This window comes from Lycium ferocissimum, chromosome 2, assembly GCF_029784015.1.
Source record: "Lycium ferocissimum isolate CSIRO_LF1 chromosome 2, AGI_CSIRO_Lferr_CH_V1, whole genome shotgun sequence".
Taxonomy (NCBI): Eukaryota; Viridiplantae; Streptophyta; class Magnoliopsida; order Solanales; family Solanaceae; genus Lycium; species Lycium ferocissimum.
In genome coordinates, this window is record NC_081343.1 from 43,394,508 (window position 1) to 43,417,206 (window position 22,699).

At 36.1% G+C, this 22,699-nt stretch overlaps 2 protein-coding genes across 5 annotated transcripts; one reads left to right on the forward strand and one right to left on the reverse strand.

The window, feature by feature from the left end:
- The first annotated feature begins 5,088 nt into the window (after nucleotides 1-5,088).
- LOC132038551 (vacuolar-sorting receptor 6-like) lies at nucleotides 5,089-10,578 on the forward strand. Its single transcript, XM_059429206.1, has 12 exons — nucleotides 5,089-5,639; nucleotides 6,762-7,454; nucleotides 7,546-7,634; nucleotides 7,894-7,963; nucleotides 8,122-8,205; nucleotides 8,307-8,383; nucleotides 8,517-8,598; nucleotides 9,177-9,259; nucleotides 9,346-9,409; nucleotides 9,521-9,649; nucleotides 9,901-10,004; nucleotides 10,195-10,578. The coding sequence occupies exons 1-12, from the start codon at nucleotides 5,345-5,347 to the stop codon at nucleotides 10,315-10,317; spliced, it is 1,893 nt and encodes a 630-aa protein (XP_059285189.1). The 5' UTR covers nucleotides 5,089-5,344; the 3' UTR covers nucleotides 10,318-10,578.
- A 3,570-nt stretch (nucleotides 10,579-14,148) lies between these two features.
- LOC132038558 (probable splicing factor 3A subunit 1) lies at nucleotides 14,149-19,043 on the reverse strand. Of its 4 annotated transcripts, none has more exons than XR_009410165.1 (6): nucleotides 18,911-19,043; nucleotides 15,703-17,861; nucleotides 15,287-15,586; nucleotides 14,769-14,833; nucleotides 14,557-14,635; nucleotides 14,149-14,462 (listed from the first exon to the last, which is right to left on the reverse strand). XR_009410165.1 is itself a non-coding variant. In XM_059429213.1 (3 exons), the coding sequence occupies exons 2-3, from the start codon at nucleotides 17,851-17,853 to the stop codon at nucleotides 15,317-15,319; spliced, it is 2,421 nt and encodes an 806-aa protein (XP_059285196.1). In that variant the 5' UTR covers nucleotides 17,854-17,861; nucleotides 18,911-19,043; the 3' UTR covers nucleotides 15,143-15,316. The 4 variants fall into 4 exon arrangements, 1 of the variants encoding a protein (XP_059285196.1); XR_009410164.1 differs by having other exon boundaries at nucleotides 14,769-15,120; XR_009410166.1 differs by lacking the exon at nucleotides 14,769-14,833.
- Nucleotides 19,044-22,699: the final 3,656 nt, after the last annotated feature.

The following is a 22,699-nucleotide window of genomic DNA, read 5'->3' on the forward strand; positions in this document are numbered from 1 at the left end:
CAAAGTTAGAATTAGTTGGGATTGTGCTTTTCAAAGTTATATGCGTTAGAGCTAAAGTCGATTGTCTTTTATTAAGTTTTTCTAAAGTTTTTTTCATCTTAATCTTATACGTGTTGAATTTTTAACTGTAGGTACTATCCAGATCACGAAACTACAAAAACCATACTGGATGTTGTTCGAAGGCTTTATGGCGATCGGTTTTATACTTTCATGGGGTGAAATCCCATATGATACCTATGTTTAGAGAGTTTAACGTATGCATCTTACTATACATTTCATAACTTGAATTTACTTTTATATAAATCATCTAACATTAGCCATTTGATTTGCGATGTCAGTGTACATCGGATCCAATAGACAATGATAGGGGTTGCTGCGAACTTTGAGAAGAAGGGGAGTGCAAGGTTGTCTGATTGGTTTTTGAGGGCTAGAAAGTATATGAGGAAGCCCCAATGGCTAACCGACGGACAGTGGGAGCAACTTAAGGCATATTGGCGAACTCCTGAGTTTATCGCCAAGTCTGAGCAGGCAAAGGCTGCCCGTGCGTCCCAGAAAGGTGGCTATTTGCACACTGCGGGTGAAAGAAGTCAGGCGCACGTGGCTAGGACAATGATAAGTAGTTTTATACTTTTAAAGTTACCTACGATCAATATGTCATTATTGAGTTATTAATTCTATCTTTAACTGTTTTTTTTTTCCAGAAAAAAACTATGGGATCGATGCAAACTCAGGATTAGCTATTCCTAAAGATCCACACAAAAAAGAAAAAGCAGGAGTCAAATCGGATCGAATGGGTTGAGAACGGGCCTCGTGATTCTTATGTAAGTGATAATTTTATTATTTAAGTAATTATATATAAGTCTGATTATGATATATTCGTTATATACTAAGTTTCATTTTTTATATACGTACGCAATTTATGCAAGATGTGGACCAAAGATTAAACTCGTCCCCACCGACCACTCGAGGCGTTCTCCACGGCAATAGAGGTAGAATTTTGGTGTAGAGCAGTTGGGGGAGTACAAAAGGGTATAGCGTACGCTTTAGGCCCAAGGAACAACTTAAGTTGCCTTCAGTGAGGATTGCGAGGTGAAGGGTCTCCTCGACAAGCAGAGGGAGGTGATGGTGTTCAGATCGCAGCTATGGCGCAAAGAAATCGAAGAACCTAATTGGAAATTAGCTAAAACCGAAGCAAAAAGGGTTGAGGAAAGTAAATTGATGAAAGCGAACGTTGAATCGCTCAACGCACAAGTTAAAAGCCACATTGCATATGGCCCATCTGGTGTGCGCCCCCCCTCCCCCCTTCTTCTGACCCAGAAGATGATGATTACAGTGATTTCGTAGCTCGGACACCGGACGAAGAGTTGTAGTAGTTTAGATTTCATAATGGACTTATGTTTTATGTTTTATGGACTTATGTTAAACTTATGTGGAACTAGTTAATGGTACTTTTGGTTGGACATTTGAATATTTTGAACTTTGAAGGTCTATTTAAATCATATTTGACGTGTTTAGATAGTGTTTGATGTGTTTGATTGTTACTTAGGATGATTTTATGTGTTGTAGCTCTTTTAGAATTGATTTAGAGCATTTTAATGCTGGTTTTGAGTCGGTTTTTGTGCTGGTTTTGTGTAGGTGTGGCTACAGAAAATGCAGCAATTACCTGCAGGTATTTTCCCAGAAAACTGACGGACTGCGTTGGTTTTTTATTTTTTTTTTAAAAAACCGTCGTAGTCTGTCAGTTTTTTATAAATTTATATTATTTTTTAAATTAAAAAAAAATTAAAAATTTAAAAAACCGTTGCAGTCCGTCGGTTTTTTAATTTCTTTTTTATTGGATAAAAAACCTACGGACCGCGTAAGTGATATAGTTCGTCGCAAAAAACTGACGCAATCCGTCGGTTTTCAGAAAGCGACGCTATGAAAACCGACGGTGTTGGGTCTGTTTCCCATCAGTTTCAATGAAAAAACTGACGCACGCTGTCGGTTTTGTCCGTCGATTTTTGACAGTTTTTTAATAATAAAACAAAAGTGATATATATAGGTAATTCTCAATACATGGGTGACCGTTTAAGAAATTTACTCTACAAAATAATACAAGGGTATGCCGTACGCAATGCAAGTGTCACTAATAAACATGATTTTTTTAAACATAATTTCATGCTTACAGTTCGTCTATTTGTTTGTAAAGAACGAAATATTAGGATTTTCTTTATTTTTATAAAATGGGGTTAGTTCAATGTGGACATTTATTAATGCTAATTGACCTAATAATAATGATTGAGAGCTTTTAATATTTCTTTTATGGCTACAAGTAGGATAACAATCTATTCCCATTTCCCCAATGTCAGCCTTCCAAGAAAAGAAAAAGGAAAAAAATAGCAATAGAAAGTTAGAAACTAATGAAAAGACTTTGTACTCCTTTTTTCCTTGTCCAAAAATTCAAAACAAATTTTTTTGTTGGGTTAATACGACGCCTAAAATTAAAAATATGAGCCACATACCTTTAATGGTATCTATCCACTTGTATCTGAAGAAGCATAGTGCTATACAATAGTTGCCGTAACAATTCTGCTAATATGACGTACAATAAACGTAAAAATATCAATTAAAATAGAATCAAATTTTGGTGAATAGTGAAAGTCTCTTTTCAGCTTTTTGTTACCCAAGTTTCTACGCTGACCCAAGTCGTCGGACCATTGACCCTCCAATTTATTTGTATTAATAATTATTTGCGGGTGATTTATAAGAATAATTTAGAGGTCGGTGGTCTTGAATTTTTGACCCCGCTTAACTTATGGAAAAAACTTCAGGTTTAATAAGTTTCGCTTTGAAGGTTTGTTCATGGGACAAGCAGAGTCAAACGTTTAAAACTATTCATTTTCAAGGTCATTGTGTGTAATTTCCTCATTATTTGCAATGGATATTCTTTTGAGGCTCTTCTTTAGATGTTATTCCTGTTACCTCAGTGGGTTAAATTTGGTTTTTAAAAAAATAATTGGATGTTATGAAATATTAGAATTATGGTGGATACCTAACTTCTAAAGAATTAACTCCGACTACTTTCTCTATGATGCAACCATTAAATCTCGCACCTGCTATCTTCATTATGTAAATATTAATTCTCACAACTCCATGATCTTTTCCCATAACCTTCATAGTTATTGTCATGTTTATTGTCACCTTTTGACTACCTTCTATGTAGTAGTACATATAGGGGTATGATAGGTAATGTACTTACACTTGAACAATACTTGAAAGGATGAATATAGTTCTCTCTTGCTCTCTACATTTCTTGTCTACTTTCTTGTTCCATATTATTACTTTTTTAGCTTGATTTTATAACATTGAATTCTTTTTTGCAGATTAATTTAGCCGCTAAATTAATAGGGACAAAATTTAAGTAGTGACCTCAAAAAGTGCCATTTGTGCAAATGTCCCATTTTATCCTTGCTCTCCAACAAAAAACGTCCTTGTTAAACCTAAAATTGTAGTTCAAATTGGACACTCAAAGCTTTATAAATGCATTCCAAAAAGCCATTTTCAACCAATTTGGTATGGGGTATGACAATTTCTTTCTTCTCTAAAAGTGATGCTACTTATTCATTATATAAAAATAAATGTTTATGAGAGCAATTTATCAAGCTTAATATGAGGTTATTAGGGATTACTAATAATTTATAAAGAGCTCTGATTTTGGAAACTATCTAAGCAAAGAAACAAAAAGTGGAGCGTCTCTTAATAGATAAACGACCGGTCATCTTAAGATTTAAGAAATGAAAAGTTATTACTTTACATTTACGCAAAGATAGAAGGGAAATATTTGCCTAAAAACAAAAGTTTTTAATTCAAAGGAAATATTTGCCTAAAACAAAAAATTTTAATTCCAACTTTTCTATTTTACATATATTCTTCCACCAGTCTGAAAAAATATGATACAGTACTTTTTACCGAATCGATTTCATAATTATCCTTTTTCTCTTCCAAAGTAGAACTCTATTTGGCAATTCATGTCAATATAACCGTTTTACGAACAGCAATTTAAAACTAAAATCCTACGTTTGAAAGGTGAAAATATTTCCACATAATATAAAGTAAATATAGCTATCAAACCTAATTATTTTATTAAAATTACTCCATTCAGTCTCAAATACTTGTCATTTTGGTATGCTAAATTAAGTTCAAAATACTTAACATCATAGAAATACAATAAATCATCTATATGTCCCTTTTTTCTTCAAATTCACCTTTACTGATTCAATCAGTAAACGTTAATTAAGTAAGACGTTTAAGGAAAATATAAAAGGTACTTTAGACAAATGCTCTAATGATTAAGGCTATATACATATTATTAAAGAATTTTTAAAATTTTTAGAGACAGATAATATGAACGTAGATAATACAATCAAATTTCTCTATAACAATGTCGTCTGTCTATGATATTGTTGGGTGCAACAACAAAATGTTATTATACAGAACATACAATATATCATAACATGAAAAATTGATTCTAAGCAAACTTGATCATTATAATGAAATGTTGTTATAGAGGACGTTTGTAATAGAGAGTTTGACCGTACATACTCTTTTTTGTATAACCATTTAATATCGGGCGTTATTTCTTCTGACTAATTCAAATTCACGTAGATAATAGATACTATCTTTTTTTTGTAACCATACTATTAGGAATCCACCGCTAAGACTAGCTCAAATTCACACGGATAATATATACTTCATTCTTTTTGTATAACTTTGGACTATTAAATTAATTTTGATTTGTCTCTGTAAGAATCACTAAAGGGTAAATTACCGAAAAATGGGTAAATTATCAAAAAAATAATATTTTCAAAACTCGAACCCAAAATCTAGGATTAAATACTAGTAAAAACCAATACTCAATTAATCCACTAGATAATACCAATCTTCTCCCTCCTCCCCCAAAAATCCCCATAAAATCAAATATTATAAATATAAATATGTTTATTATCAGTTGGTAACTTCAGCAGTTGCCATCTTTGGTAGTTAGTCTGACTCCTTCCACCACCTTCCACCCCCACCCCCCAACCGCCCACTGCACACTTGTTTCGTTTCTTCTACGTCATACAAACAACTAAACTATTCCACAAGATAATACACACAAAAACTCAAAAAAAGTCTCCTTCTTTCTCATAGTCTTCTCTTGACTCTTTCTTTCTTAATTTTCTTGGCCATTATGTAATGCAACTATCTGTTTTTTTCTCCTCTTAACACCTGTTCAACTTTTGTCTATACATCCTTCACTCTTTTTTAAGCAACCCCCATAAATTAATTACTGTGTTTTGTTGTACCTTGTCACCTTACAAACATGTCTGCTCTTTTTTTCCTAGTTGTACTGTGTTTCTTGATAGTATCGAAGGTTGTTGTAACTGAGGCAAGATTTATAGTGGAGAAGAACAGTATAAGTGTTCTGTCACCTTATTCTATGCACTCAAAACATGATGCTTCTATTGGTAATTTTGGTGTTCCTGATTATGGTGGTTCTTTAGTTGGAACTGTTGTTTATCCTAAGAAAGGTGCTAATGGTTGCACTTCTTTTGATGGTGATAAGCCCTTCAAGCCTAAGGGTCATCGTCCTAATATTCTTCTTCTTGATCGTGGAGGTAATATTTTTTTATTTTTTTTTAAATTTATGATGATTTGGAAACTGAAAAAGATAAATTTTTGTTTATTAAAAGTTTTGATTTTTGATTTTGATGTACTGTTGCCTCTTTATCTTTCTTTAACTGATATATTCTTAATAACCAACATGGTATCTCATCTGGAGGCGGAATCAGAAGTTGAACTTTATGGGTTCTGAATTTTAGGATATTGCCATCAAGTATTAGTAATTGACTCTTAATTTAATTTGTGTACATAATTTACTGAATTTTTCAATACAAATATATAGAGTTTGGACTTATAATGTTACCGGGCTGAACCCATAGGTAATATTCTAGGTCCGCTCCTAATTTCATCCATTCCATCACACTCCTCGGTGATTCCTTCTATGCTTTTGAGTGAATCTTGAAAGTATGTATGAGATAATTCACCTGAATATTAGTCAAAGGAAGTGCTTTAAACCTTGTACACAACATTAAAAAAGAGTATTCTTTTTGGAACTCAATTCTCCTTTGTTATAGTCTTCACTTGTGTATACACCAGCATCACTTATTTTTTCTTTTTGTTCTTTTCTTCTTCTGTGATTGTTTTTTTAAAAAAGGATTTATATTATTCTTGAAAATTATCCATCGATTACTATACAAGCTGGAGTGCTATCTTCAGTAAATGGAAATCTATGCCTAGTTCTATACTAAATTGTGGTTTGACTAAAATCAGATTTTGCACTTTGAACAGTTCGTATTTTCTGTTTCTGGCTTTTGCACCAAGGTTCATGTTTAGTAGGGCCACCTTCTTCGGTGGAATGAAAGTATCGATGATAAAACTTCTAGTTTTTTATACTCTCAAACAAAAGAAAAAGAAATTTATTGGTAGGAGGAAAGAAGAATTCAGGCAACAAGATGCTAAATTCTATGTTAGGCAACAAGATGCTAAATTCTATGTTTCTTTAGTTATTTGACTGTTTCTTTGTGTTAAAGGGATCTTTTGAATCTATTTCTTTAGTTGAGGAGACACTACCAACTGTTGGATATTCATTTTTCTATGCATAATTTACTAGAAAGTTTAACATATTAGATAAAGTTTTATGCCTTCAACAATTAAACAATTTATTTTTTCTTTTTCAGACTGCTATTTTGCTTTGAAGGTCTGGAATGGCCAACAAGCTGGAGCAGCTGCGGTTCTAGTTGCTGATAGCATAGAAGAGCCTCTTATAACTATGGATTCTCCTGAAGAAAGCTCGGATGCCGATGGATACATCGAGAAGATTGGAATTCCATCCGCTTTAATCGGAAAGTCCTCTGGCGACATACTAAAAGAAGCTCTGAATAAAGGAGAAGAAGTCGTGATTAAAATGGATTGGACGGAGTCAATGCCGCACCCTGATCAGCGAGTCGAATATGAGCTGTGGACTAATAGCAATGACGAGTGTGGGGTCCGTTGTGATGAGCAGATGAATTTCATTAAGAACTTCAAGGGACATGCTCAGATACTTGAAAAGAGCGGTTATACTATGTTCACGCCTCACTATATTACTTGGTACTGTCCTGAAGCTTTCATTCTTAGCAGCCAGTGCAAATCTCAGTGCATAAATCACGGGAGATATTGTGCTCCTGACCCGGAGCAGAATTTTGGGGAAGGGTACCAAGGGAAGGATGTTGTATTTGAGAACTTGAGGCAGCTCTGCGTGCACAGAGTTGCAAATGAGAGTAACCGTTCTTGGGTTTGGTGGGACTATGTGACGGATTTCCATATTAGATGTTCAATGAAGCAAAAGAGATACAGCAAAGAATGTGCTGAGGAGGTCATGAAATCACTTGGTATCTCTCTGTCAAGTAATTTTTTTGGTCATTGTTGTTAACTTATACTGTTCTCAGTAGTTACTCTTTGAGTTTTCATTCGATTCATCAGATCTACCTGTTGACAAGATAAAGAAATGCATGGGGGATCCAGAGGCTAATGTAGAAAATGAAGTGCTAAAGACTGAGCAAGACCTCCAGGTCTCTTTCCTTCTAAAAATCTCTAATCATTTCATAATTGTGACATGATTGACCATTTTGATATTTTACATCATGTAATATTTATGTTATCACAAGAATCGAAATGGCTTTGCTGGTTCAGGAAATTTTAGCGCTGCAATTCTTTGTGATGTCTTTATAATGACAGTTATTTTACCGTTCCTATTTCATTATTTTTATCCTTTCTATCGGAGAATACGTTGCATATAAACTTAAACTTATCTTTTGATTCCCTTGATAGGTTGGTCGAGGACCTCGTGGTGATGTGACAATATTACCAACAATGGTCATCAATGATGTTCAATATCGAGGTATGATGTAAATGTAGCAAAATAAGGTCCAATCTAGACTAACTAATTGTTTATTTTTAGAGCTACTTTATGATAAATTGTCCCGGGGATATAATATTCTTCTGGATCTCTATTCTCATACTTGAATACTCAAATCCATGTTTTCTGGTTTCTTGAAGGAAAATTGGAGAGGACTGCTGTTTTGAAAGCCATATGTGCTGGATTTAAGGAAACAACTGAACCCTCGATATGTTTAAACGGAGGTTTGACACCATTTCATTCTTCATGATCTTGACTACAAAACCTATTTGCACAAAATAAGCAGAATTTTGCTAAATTGTTGCTTATTCTCAATGGAAAATAGACTTGGAAACCAATGAATGCCTAGAAAGGAATGGTGGCTGTTGGAGGGATGCAAAATCTAACATAACGGCCTGCAAGGTATGGCAAATAATGCTTTCTGAAATCTTAAAATGATTGTCTTCCATCATAAAAAACTGTAGTGCATTTGTGGTATACATAACGACCTTTTACATGAGTCTCATGCTTGTGCCTTGATCTATCTTTTTTAAAGGACACTTTTAGAGGAAGAGTTTGTAAGTGCCCTTCAGTGAACGGCGTTCAGTATAAAGGAGATGGATACAAATCTTGCAAAGGTATGGAAGTGGCACTTCTTGTTCATCAGTTATACATAGATTAATTGAATTTAAGCTCGTAGAGTTTGAATTCCAAAACAGAAGTTTACTGGACGTGAGTGTACTAGAAGTTAGTTGTTCATTTCTGTCGTCTCTGTTAAACTATGCAAGACTATTTAAAAGTAACATATAGATGGCCATTTTCTGTTTCAGATCGCAAAACAATGCGTCTTTGTCCGTATTAATTTACGGACTATGTTGCTTGGAATCCTCCAAAAATGCCGTACTGCCCATTTTTTGGAGGATCCTAAAAGGGCGCTACGATATTTTTGGAGGATCCGAGCAACATAGCTTACAAATCCTTTCTTGTTGTAGGAAGTTACCCTTCATCTCATCAGAATATTGCTTATTTCAATCCAGAGAAACATCCCAACTTGAGATATTTTTAAGAGCTCACATGTTCTATTTGAGTCGTACTAGCAGTCTTCTTGCTAGGAGTTTTAGGGAATTTTAGACAATTGGCTTATTGAGTTGCTAGTCGTTCTTGAACATTAGACGTCTTAAATTTTTTTCCCCTCTAACTGGCTTGCTATCGACAGCCATTGGACCTGGAAGGTGTATGGTAAACAATGGAGGATGCTGGTCAGAAACCAGAAATGGAGAAACATTCTCAGCATGTTCAGTTCAGTAAAATCAATACTTTCTTGTATCTGTATTTAGTCAAGATTAAACCATTTTATGTGCTTAAATCTGGTTAACGTGAAGCAGGAGGGAGACCTATCAGGCTGTAAGTGTCCGTTTGGTTTTAAAGGGGATGGCCATAAATGTGAAGGTATTTCACATTTCTATTAGATCCGTTCACAATACTGATATTTTCTCGTGTTCTTTTCACGTTTTGAAAGTACTAATTCCAACATCGGTTCCTCTCAATATTTCGTCTCAGATGTAGATGAATGCAAGGAAGGAATTGTTTGTCAGTGTGATGGCTGCAGCTGTAAGAACACATGGGGCGGATACAATTGCAAGTGTAAAGGAAATCAACTGTACATAATGGAGCATGATACTTGTATAGGTAAGAAAAAGTTGATTCAGCACTATTAACAAATGTTGTTCATCTTTTAGCTAGCAGAACTCCAACTCCAACCTGCTAGCCGCTACTATCATACTCTGAATACTACATCATTTGCACAAAATTCTAACTATAAAGTGCTGCCTCCGTTTAAAAGTCGCATTTTTGTGAAGATGCAAAGCATCATTTTCGTGATAATCTTTCATGCCATAACAAGATGAACTTACAGTTTTACCTTGTTCCTCATTGTACAGAAAGGCACTCATCAAAGATCGGACGGGTCCTTATGTTCTCTTTCCTGGCCATAGCAGTGGGTGCGGGTGTAGCTGGTTACATCTTTTACAAATATAGACTTCGGGTAAGCATATCGAGTAGTTACCTACAGTTTTTCCCTCTCCCAATAATATATATTGTCGGATAGTCATACTTATGCTACAACAATTATGCCTCAATCGCAAGTTAGTTGGTAGCTGTATGAATCCTCCATATCATAAATGCTTTGTTTGGGAAAAGTCATGCTTGTGCTAACTATTCTTAAATTTGTATAGTCATACATGGACTCGGAGATTATGGCCATCATGTCACAGTACATGCCGCTTGATAACAACCATCAGAATGATCAGGTTGTGCATCATGAAGCTGAAGTACCTCTACGACAGAGCTCAGTATGACGAACGTTGCCTAGTGCTAACGTATGATTTCCAGTTCTTCTCTTGGGATACTTTTCGACGTCAAGGATCTTGAATAAGCAGAGGATCAACAGAGAGTCATATTTAGATAAATCTGCAATGAGATACCTAATGCTAGTTTGCCAACTTTTGAGTCCATAAAAACTGGCTTTTCCATTTGTGTATAATAGAGTTTTGAGATGTAAATGCAGGATTCATCTGTGTATACTTGCAAAAGTAAACGCATTGGCTATTTACATTGTCCATTACTAATTTTTTTAGAGTAAATTTCACTTAGAACCCCTAATGTCCATCGAGATTACTGTCCTAGCCCTGTCCTATCATCTGTATTAACCTTTTTGATTTGGAAAATAATAGGACATTCACCTTTTGGATGGGTACATAAAACTCCTTGATTGTAATTAATGGTCAAAATTGAGTTTGAACATTGCATGTAATTTTAAAATGGCAAAAATACCCTTCAATTATGATCATCTATTATATATTTTTCTAAAAATGAAAAGAAAACTAAAAGTACTCAATGTATTGTAGAAATAAATAATTTCATTTAATTTACCTAAAGAATGTTGAGGTAAAGAAACAACACTGCATGCATTCATCTGAAATGAAAAACCACTTAAAGTAACATTCTTAGGTGATTTCAAAATTTTGAAATATGCTTATTACCTATAAATGATATTATCATTTGAAATTATTACATTTTATATTCAAAAATAACTACCAGTAAAATATTTAAAAGTAAAAATTACACCTTTAAATATGTAAAATACCATAAATGCATGTTGAAGTAAGATTTCAATACCAGCAATAACACAAGTAACAAGATGGTCAAGCTAAATTTGAAGCTCAACAAGTTGAATATTCCATGAAACAAGACGAGATTTTGAAAATCAAAAGTAGAGCTGAGCGAGAAAACATAGAGTGGATGAAAATTTAAATTTGTTTAATACAATACGATTGCTTAAATGCTGGTCACATTATCCACCTCATGATTGGATGATAGCGGTACCTAGGACTGCCCCTATCATCCAAGAGGTGGAGTAATGTGGAGTGCCACTAGCTAGTTGAGAAGATCACAAACAGGATAACCATCGGATACTCAAAGCAGCTCTCATATGTTGGTCGATTGCAGGTTATTAATGTTGTACTTTTCTCTATATATAACTTTTGGGGAGCTGTTTTTATTCTTCCACAAAGTGTACTCAAAAAACATTGACAGGAAGTGTAGAGAGTATCTATGGGGGAGCTCAGAAGGCCAGATGAAAGTTAAACTTGTTGCTTGGGAGAGGGTATGTATGTCAAAAAAAAAAATGGTGGTTTAAACATCAAGGGTTGCAAGTTATGGAACATAGCATCTATTGGGAAGCTGCTCTGGCAACTAGCTACAAAGAAAGATGTTTTATGCGTCAAATGGATGCATGAGGTTTATATGAAGACTTGTAGAAATATTTGGGAACATTATCCAACTCATGAATGCAGTTGGTAGTGGAACAAATTGGATGGTTTGAAGGATAGCATGGCACATTGGTACAGAAGGGGCACATACAAGTCAACTACTAATGGCATTTACTCAGTGTCAAGTAGCTATATTGACATGCTTGAGACTATGACAAGGCTAAAAGAAGCAGATTTGATTTGGAGTGCTGTGATGCTGCCTAGACAGAGGGTGATCTTGTGGCTTGCTTACCAGGACAGATTGCTTACAAAGGAGAGGTTGTTGAGATTGAATATTCCTATTAATGGGAGCATCAGTTGTTGTTTGTGTGATCTTGGAATTCCTGTAGCACAACAACACCTCTTTGTTGATTGTGGATGGGTAACTGCTGTAAGAACAGCTCTAGTTACTTTGTCTGGTATTCGTATCCCTGCTAGGAATGCAAGAGGATGTATGCACTGGATTAAGAGTAGGCACTGGAGACAAATGAGGAAAGAAATAGCAGCTGCTATATATGGAGCTATGATTTAGTATACCTGGCAAGCAAGGAATTGGAAACAGTTTAAGCAGTTGAATGTAAATACAGACTTTATAGTGACAAATACAGAAGGAACTGAGAGATAAACTTAGCATGTGTGCAGGTTCTAGGAAAGCTAGAAACTGTCAAGTTTTATATAGGATTTGTAACTAGTTTTCATTTGTTGGTTTGGCTTTCTTTTCCTATTGAGGTCTTGTTGCTTCTGAGCACCCTTCCTAGAAGGTGGCTTAGAACTCTAGATGCTCTTAGTTTGTAATAATTTGATTTTTTGTATGGTAATATTCACAGTTTATTGCTTAAAAACACAATACGATTGATTAATCTTTTTTAATTATTGAAAAGAGAGCATGCTACAATTAATGTTAAATGAAAGCTATTTTGGACATCTTAAATATATACGTCATGATCCAGTTCATTTTTGGTCGTTTATTTAAGATCAAGTGCATTTATCATCCCTAGAAAAAGTATAGATCAGTGGAAAGAGCTATTTCTTCGTGGGGTTGCACGGCTCTGGTTCCCTTATTGAAACCTCTCCTCCCTGATTAAGATCGAGACATTACAAATTTTGAATTTAACTGCACCTTCCTTTGTCCATTTCAAAAGGTGTCCCAAACCCAAAAAATTAAGGAGGTTGAAGTACAATTTACTCTATTATTTATCTTATCCCTAAAAATTGGTATACAATTTAATAGCTGTGGTCATGCGGTGTCCCTAGAAAGAACGAAATAATCCAGCAGCCACATCTATCTTGATTATAAATAAGTTAGAGATCAGATGCACGAATCTTTTGCTTCAATTTCACTCTACGTAGATTCATTTAATTTCGAATAAAGAATGAACTATCCTTCAAGAGTATTTAATTCTTTATCCGAGTTTAAAACCTATTATATTTTGGATAAGCTGAATTGAGATATGTATTCACTAACTTCAACGAGTTGGTTAATGAGCTTATAAAACTTTCCCATTTGCAACAATGAATAATGAAAAGCATTGAGTTATTAAGGGCATAAGTCCGTCTCACTTACCCTGTTACCCACAATCAAATTTTGTTCTCAAGAGAATGAAGAAGAAAAGATGGATCGGGTCAAGTTAAACAGGTGATCTTCCAAAGGAATAGAGTATTTAAAGTTGGGAGTGAAGCATTTGATTTTGATCTTTACACTTGTCTCTTTATTAAAATTAAAGGCAAATTTGTGTCAAAGTATAACAGAAGGAGTATATTTAAACCTTCTTTCAAAAGGAATAGAGTATTTAAAGTTGGGAGTGAGGCATTTGATTTTGATCTTTACACTTCTCTCTCCGTTAAAATTAAGGGCAAATTTATGATAATGGGAGAGGTACATTTAAACCGAAAGTATAACAACGGGCGTATATTTAGACACAACGTATAATGAGAGGTATATTTGATCCTTTCCGTTTTGAAACTAGCAACACACCATTCCAAACAATTTCATACAGGTGGGAATATCTAGGATCTTGTTTCCTCTTCTATTTCTAATAATCTGACTCCTCTAATAATCCCTTTTCACTTCATCTTACATGATCAAATAGTTGAAGGGAACACTTAACCACAAGCACAAGTAGCTTATACATCCCCTTCCTGTAACATATGAAGCCACCAATTTTTCGGAATAATGTGGAACCTACATTGGAAACTAACTTTATAGACAACGCTCGACCCTCTAGGCGAATATCTAATTCAGGTAAACGCAAGAAAACTCCTCTATACTTCATTGTCCTCACTAGAAAAACCTACCTCCTTAAGAAGCCATATATAATCACTTCTGTTGATGCGCAAAAGCCATCTGCTTACTAGGGAAAGTTGTACAGTTAGAGCAAACACATGGCTCCAGAGCATGATTTCATAGAAAGCAACTTCTTAAAGTACGTCCATCATATTCCTAGCTTTGAAATCTCACTAGTACTAATATCATCAGTTGGAAGTGAAGTTAAGATCTATCCCCATAAAAATGGGGTAGTGCAAGCTACAAACAGCACACACATATAAAAGCTACTGAATCAATTTCCTTAAGAATAATAACAAATGAATACTAATGACACACTATCTGCCAGAAAAATAAGGAATTCCCAAAGATTACATATGAAGCATGTTTCAATCATCAATCTGCAACCTCCTCCGAAAGCCAGGGCAAACTGCAAAAAGGAAAGTGTTGAATCTTGATATCTACCAACAGGTTCTCACCAAACAATAAAATGAACTCACCAATGAAAAGAGCAAAAACTCTACCTGCTTTTGCTATCGAGGCAGGAACTTACAACACAACCGACAAAAACAGCATACATCATAGCCTCTAAGAGGGGTAAAGCTGTGTTGATAAAATAAAGGCATCAGAGAAACCTTAGCCACTTTCCCCATACAGCAGACTCCACCAAAACAAACGAAAAGAATGAAGTTACATATAACTTGAACAAAGGGGCTCAGGTGCCCCAAAAACGCACCACAAAAGAGGCAGGTGTGCTTGGGACAAGCGTCTCCCACCACGACAAGCACATCTTCTAAGGTCCTAAAGTCCACAAAAGAATTTGAGATATTAATGGCAAAGGAAAGCCGCTAATATTATCAGAAATGTTTGCCAAGAAGACATCAGAAAAGTTCCAATCCCAGAATGGGCTTTGGACTAAGAAGATATAACAAGATAACAACTGAGCTCTAGTTAGGGTGGAGCAACTGCACATGTTAAGACAAACACAAATTAGTAACATAAATTCAACCCACAATCATTGCATCTTATAGACATAGAACTAGTAAACTTCCTGTTGTCCTCATGGATGATCGCCAACATGCCAAAATCTGTAGTAGATACCCACAACCATCAGCTTGAAAAATAAAGTTGATTAAATTGCAGGAAGAAGAACTAGAGTACAAGACCAATATAATCTCCACAATAACATGAAATAAGTATGGAGAATTCTTTAAATTCATAACAAGGTATATGCCGAACAGTTGCAAAATAAACCTTTGAAGGCCATGCCAAATAACTCCCCATTCATCTCTTTCTCCCACCACGTTCTCTCAGAGAGAGACTGAGTGTTTCTCCAGAAGCAACATTATAGTATGCAAGAGACAAGTTGTCCTTGAGAAAACCAGCCTTTCCACTCAGCTTTTGTTTGTTTGCAGGAAGCTGGATCTCCCCAGAAATCTTCTCTTTTAGACTGGCAATGGTTTCGGACAGAGATTGCACTGTGATTCCCAGAAGTTGTCCCTTGAGATTTCCTTCGTCGGTATTCGGCACAGATACATTGATCGTTGCACGTCCCTGAAATACAACCCACCATGGATGTAAGAAAGCATGAGGCATTAAACAATGTTCTCAAAGAGACCCAGACAATTATGTAAAAGTTGGGGAGAAAACAGAAAGAAAGCTATCCCTACCGAGTGCTGAGCCAAAAACTGGTCTTCAGGAATGAGAACAGACTCATCAAGCTTTTGCCTCTTGGGCTCTGGCTCTTCCGGGAGAGGAGGGGCTTCCTCCGGCGGAGGAGGTGGCGGCATTCCTTGGGGCATAGGAGGAGGCGGGACCATAGACATTCCAGACTGGGACATCGGGTGGGGAACAAAGGGCCGAGGTGCTCCCAAAGGTGTAAACTGTGATCCAGGAGGTGGTGGAATAGGAAGGCTATGCGAATTCATGGCCATTGATGGAGGCATTGGGGGGCGATTCATGAGATTTTGCTGACCAGGCATCTGTGGCATGGGAGGAGGCGGGGGCCGAACCTGAGGAATCATGTTAACCATAGGAGGTCGAGGTGGAGGCGGAGCAGCAACCCCAGCACTGGTGGGAGTGGAATACTGGACTGTATTAGGAGGCCTAGGAATATTCAGCGCAAGCCCAGGAGGTGGAGGTAGTGGCCTAACAGATGGAAGACCGGGTCTTGGAGGTGGAGGAGCCTGCGGACCAGGAAGGTTTCTTCCATCATTTGCAGCATCATTCTGATCATCTGCACTGTTCTGAGACATTGCCTGGCTTGCAGTGCGCCCAATGCTACCGGTGTGACCATCCCATATGACCTGCTTCGGCTCTTCTACCTTTTTCTCAATCTCAGCCTTGACTGCATTTGAAACTTCTTCTTCCGTAGTACCAAATATATCCGGACGGGTTCGTGCAAGTCCAACAATGTTCTTAGAAATCTCATCATCCTGCGCAAGAGTCGTCTCCTTAATCTTCGCAAACATCCTGTCCTTCTGTTCCTTGTACTTCGGATCAATGAGAGAGATCCTCATATGTTCAGACATCTCATTAATAGGTATTAGCTCACCAGTTATAGGAGAGACAACATATTTAGTCGGGTCCCTTTCTGCCGGGATCCTCTCTTCAGGCCTCTTCCAGTTCTTCACAATCCGCATTGGTGGGTCCTGTTCCTCTGGAATTGCCTTGGTTTCAGCACTCTTGACACCACCATTCTCTTCAAGAGTCGCAGCTCGCATACCTTCTTCAACTAGCTGCGCTTCTTCTTCATCCATCTCCATTTCCACCTCTTTTCCAGGCTCAACATACTCTTCTTCCTCTAATGTGGGCATCTTACTCCTCCTTATAACCTCCTCAAGGGTCATAGGTGGAGGTAAATCCTGATCCTCATCATCAGCAAAATCTATAGTCTCAACAACAACAAAATCATGCCAATCAATCATAGCCATCTGCAACCTCTCCTGTTCTATCTCATCTTCAGCTTTCTGTCTAGCCTGCTCCTGTGACCTTTCCCACTCCAACCGATGCAGACATCGCTCTAGGACTGTTGTCATGTCAGCAGCACTCTTCTGCAGCTTATCCGTCAAGCCTTTAGGAGGCATCAGAACTTTCGAATACGCATCCGCAAGCGAAGTGAAAAACATAAACATGCTGTGAGTAGGCTTCAGAAAATGAAATTGGGGATTATTAATCTCCCTGCTCGTCAACCCTGTTAAGAAAGACTTTCCATTTCTGGCCACAAATTGTGCTGTAAGCTTAATGATATCCAGCTCTTCACCTGTGATCCCTTCAGGGAGTCGAACAGTATATTGCTCTGCCTCAGGTGGCTCAAGAACCTTTCTGACAGGTCTAAACTGAGCAGACGGATCAGGTTTTGCAGTTGTCTCAGCACCATCAGCGGTAGGAGGAGCAGGGGCTGCTTCTTTGTCTTCTGGCTGAGTAGGCTGCTCTCCAGAAGCCTGATTCTGTGCGCGAGCTTCAGCCAAACGGTGCTGATAATAGGCGTGGTAAGGATCAGAAGCATTCAGGAAGTTAAATTTTGCATTGCCAGCGTTATTTAAAACAATCCTCTTCTCAAAGTCCGGACCATTCTTCGCCACAAACTGTGAGGTCTTGTCAACAATACTCCTAATATCTGGAGGGGGATAAATTATACCAATAGTTCTCGTATGTGTTGCAACAGATGTTGGAACCTTGTCGGTTTTATTGTTGTCCTCTTCATCCTCTTCCATCTTATCCTCCTTTGGTTCCTCCACCACTTGAGCTGGAGGTGTTGGTCCCAAATTCCCATCCAATGGGGGCGCCGGAAGGGGCAATATCTGTGTGGTGCCAAACATTTCTATTCCTGCAGGTTGCAGCAAATTCCATTAAAAAACAATCATTCATTTATGGCATAGCCTTGAGCACGAATAATTGAAAGAAAAAAAAGAACTCCAAATAAATGCTTCTCTCTTCATTTTGTTTTCCTTGGGCAAACCCAATGAACATGCTCCTCACTTCAGTTGTCATTCAAGCAATCAGTACCCAGAGAAATACTTATGCCTTCACTTATTCAAGCAAGAAAACCCAATAATATGCCGATAGTGTCATTTCATTTCAAACGGAAGAAAAAAGGAAATTAACAAACTCAGCCGCCGCTGAGAAATTAGATGACAGATATATAATATGTGTTCAATTAGTGTATGTGTACAATTAGTGTATAATACATGTATATTAGCTAGCGGCGGTAAACATTTCTGAGCGGCCAAATGTCTAACTTCCCCCGGAAAAAAAAAATGTGTTCATAGTTTCACTCCAAGCAAGCAAAACCCAAAAATGTGTTCATAGTTTCACTCCATTGAAGTATGCAAAACCAATAGATATGCTTAACTCTTCTATTTTTTTCGTTCAATCAAGCAAAATTAAAGCTTGATGGTGTTCTTAACCCAAAACAAATTAGGGTATAACATAAGTAAGTTCATAAATTAACCCCCAAAAAAACAAGATACTTGTAACGGGTCGAAAACGAAGGCCACAAAGATGGTTGTATATCTGATTTAGTTATGGTTATATGCTTTAAGTAGCACTTCAGTCTGTAAAGCTTGGGACAATCAAGGATTACTTGCTAATGGAAAAAAATAATAATTTGTGGCTAATCACGAAACACTGAAACCTTAGGAACAGTAACGCGATTCCAAAGCTAATTCTCACATCTTCATTTTTTATTCACTTCTCTCTTCAATAAATGGACTTGTCGTATTTTGCACTAATTCGGATTCATTAAAAAACATACGAACAGCAAATAATAATGGATCTATAAACGATTCTAGGGTTTTTCTTCTCTTAAATATTTGAAGAGAAACAACGCACCATAATAATGAGAAAAATAAGACGTATTAGAGGAAAGAAATATACCTGATTAAAGAAGGTGGGAATGAAAAATGAATATGTGGAGTTAACCAAGCAGATCCCTTGAGGAGAGTGATAAGGGTTTTGCAGAGAAACGAAGGAGCTTGGGGTTCTAATTATGAACCTTCTAGCCGACTATTGGTGGAGCAATATTTATATTGACCCGGATTTCTATCAAGGCCCAAACTTAAAACAAGCCCATGCAACATCTTTTTTCCCTCGTATATGTGGTCTTTAATTTTTATCAAAAATTAACCGTTTAATGAAAATATTCGGGGCAAAATTAAAAAAACTTGAAGGACAATCCGCGCAAAAAAAAAAAAAAAAAGACAGCGACTTTTTTTGCTGATAGGTTTTTTTTTAACATTTATCTTTGCGAATTTTTTAAAAATTTTTGTTTCGAACTTGGCCAAGGGATTTTTAGCGAAGGCAAAAAATTAAAGACCACCAATTGAGATGCAAAAATTAAAGACCACCTAAACAGCCGAAGGACAATTAAGTTTTAATTTTTGCGGCATAATTTGTGTAGTATTTTCTCATTTAATTTGTTGTAGTGTTTACAAATTTGGTAGTATTTTCTCATAATTTGTTATAGTGTTTAGAAACTGGACTCATGCTTTTTTTGCGACATACATGCTTTATCCTTTTTCATGCCTATTTTTGTGGAGTTTGATGTATTTTTGCCCATTTTATGCTGAGTTTTGAAAAATTTTGCGTGTCGACGTATAACACGGATTATTATGATATGAAATTATAAACTTACGGCAACAAAATCTTAAATTATACTGAAGAGCAAAAATTAAAGCCACAAATTTGAGGATAAAAATTAAAGACTACCTCAAAATAGGGGAATTTGTGCGAACGACCCAGATGTTTACTCCCACGTTTCAAATTACAGGGGGGGTTGTTTGGCTGACACAAAATTTAAAATTAAGACATTCATTTTAATTGATAACAAAAATACTGAGTAGGCATTTGGTGAATGGCTAATGTAAAAAAAAAAAAAGTATTTGACGTTAAAATTAAAAGAATATTCAGAAGTTAAGGTTATGTTTAAAAATGAATTTCACTTAGAAAAAAAGTTACCGTAAGAATTGAAGAAATAAAATCACTCTTTTACTAAAACACTCGTCAAAATTAGAAGAAAAAAAAAATGTTCACCAACATTCTAAACAATAAAATTTGGTATCCCCAAACATCGGTGGCTAAGATAGAATTTGCAAATTAGCTTCAATATTTGCAAATATTTAAATACTAATTTATGAACAAAATATTTCCGATAAAATTGTTTGTTCTTGCATATCTATACTATTTTTTTAAATTAATACAACGGATACATATCATTTAGAAAAATATGTGAGTGATTATACAAAGCATCATGACCTAGCAGGGGCTTAATCACATTTCTCCAACGTGTAATTGTTCCTGAACCGGTTATTAACTTTGGCAAGTGATATTCTTTGTATTCCCAATTTCTGAAAAAGTGAATGCCCCTGTTGCCAAGTGATTGATTAATGCCGGTCTTTTTGTTTCATTATTTGTTATGCATGGACTCTTAGGCTTGTATTATCGAAGTATTTGTAAAATCACATGTGAAAAAGAAAAAAGAAAAAAAGTAAGAATAATTTTGGGGACCTCCCTCCAAATTCGCTTCGTAGCACTAACTTGGGTCCCTTCTCGTTTATAAAATATTGAAGTGATAGTGAGAAAACTAGTGTAGTATAGAAATATCACATGGAAATTTAAATTTGTATAGTTAACTATATTATTCTAAAAAAAGTGGTGCAAATGATACAGAATAATATTGTTAATGAAAATGTCATATAAATTAAACGGAGGAAGTACTAAAGTTCACAAGTTGTAAGACTTGCTGACTAGATTCAAAGATGCTTAATCACAACATTTAAATTTGATATGATTAATCCTGCATTCCTAAGAATTTTGCACTCTGAATGTCAATGTGTAACATGATACAACAGTAGCATACCAAAAACATACTAACTCAAGTTGGATTAGTTTAGATCTCCTTCCAATTAAAGCAGGGATTAGTATAATTCAAAGACTGAAGAAGGGATCTGTCAGCAGAATATACATCTAATTTGCCAGGAAAACTGTGATAGTGGCAAAAGTCTGCATGAACGCGTTTATGGAGAACATCAACGACAACATCATTGATGGATCGAAGGAGTAAGCTAATCCCTGATGGAATGTTCATTCACTGAAAGCTGCTAAAACCTGTAAAATAAGTCTGCCAAGATACACCTAGTTTCATCGGCTTTTCAAGCATGTGAGATGCTACAGTGCTACTAGACATCCAAGAACAGAACTAGAATGAGGACGGTCAGGCATTACTCAGGTTGTTCCAGAAAAACATCCACCAAATGGTTAATCTAATTGCATGTCTGTATCAGACCACAACTTAAGTTTTACACATTTCATAGGAAATTTGATGCAAGTCATGCTTTTATGCTGCAAACAAGGAAGCGCAACCTCAAGAGATTAGTGTGTTGTGCAAGATAGCCAAAAGGCCTAATAACAACATTTCCAGATGCAGAAATATAGTTCATGAACAATAAGTATGCAAAGAAAACCATGTAGTTAATTAGTATTTCCAAACAGCAAATATGCGTCTGAAACTCAAAGCATCACAGCCAGAAATCTTAAAAGGATATCCACAACTTTGCTACAAAAGTTGTACTATCTCATCTACTGCCTTCTCATACCTACCATCCCACCTCCTATATTGTAACTTTCTGGAAAAAAGTTTTGACTCTAATGTACAAACCAAAACAATTCGCTTTCAATATATAACTGCTAGTGCAACATATACCAATCATCAGACATCAGGAACTACCTCAGGCATACGAAACCGACCTTCATTGTCCTAAAGATTGACCAAGATGGAGGAAATCTGCCAGTCAACAAAATTTTATACTCCCTCCGTCCCAAAATACTTGTCGTCCTTACTAAAAATACTTGTCGTTTTATTTAACCAAGATAAAATTAAGTAGCTTTTCCCCATTTTACCCTTGTATTAATTAGCCACATTTAAGAGGTTCTCTTCATTGATGGAGTAAATATTTATTGAGGAGAGATTATATGATGAAATATGTTAAGAGGGTAAAATGGTCAAAATGCTACCTTTATAAATGCTTTCTAAAAGGGCATGTAAATGTAAAATGTGACAAGTATTTTAGGACGGAGGGAGTATATTAGTCCCTTCACTGACATCCGGTAAAACGGGAATGAATCCTATAACAGTTTTTTAGGATCTTCCACGTCGAAGAACACCAGTATAACACACTAAGCTTCAATCAACACCTTTTGACAACTATGACCTCAGAGTATTATCTCTAAATATAGAACACCGCTCATATTATTATACATAAGTAAAAAGCTAGAGCTACATAAAGAGGGTACATGGTCAATCCAGTATTTCCAAAGCATAGTTCCAAGGTCACATTGTCCTACAATATTCTTATAGCAGTTCACTGAGAAATGAAAAAAATAGTCCTTTATGTTTGGAGGTTTGTTTAAAATAATCCTTTAAATATACACTTGGGCTGTTTCAGTCCATTATGTTTTGTCGAACAGGCTCCTGAGAAGCACATGAAGTGTTTAAACTGAAGAAATCATCGGGAGAACATTTCTTACCTCATGAAGAACCCTGAAAAACCAGCAGACGCAGACCAGATGAGCACCAGAAAGATCAGCGGCAGAGACCGACAACAAAAGTAAAAACGAGATAACTGGGAGAAGAGAAGTCCGTCTCGACAGTTTCTCAAGTTTAAACAG

Bases quoted from the DNA above. Each gene is read 5' to 3' on its own strand.
- LOC132038551 (XM_059429206.1), top strand. From the start codon at position 5,345: ATGTCTGCTCTTTTTTTCCTAGTTGTACTGTGTTTCTTGATAGTATCG. The intron at 5,640-6,761 runs GTAATATTTTTT...TTTCTTTTTCAG, and splicing joins TCTTCTTCTTGATCGTGGAG to ACTGCTATTTTGCTTTGAAG. The intron at 8,206-8,306 runs GTTTGACACCAT...AATGGAAAATAG, and splicing joins CTCGATATGTTTAAACGGAG to ACTTGGAAACCAATGAATGC.
- LOC132038558 (XM_059429213.1), bottom strand. From the start codon at position 17,853: ATGTTTGGCACCACACAGATATTGCCCCTTCCGGCGCCCCCATTGGAT. The intron at 15,587-15,702 runs GTAGGGATAGCT...GTTGTATTTCAG, and splicing joins AGTTTTTGGCTCAGCACTCG to GGACGTGCAACGATCAATGT.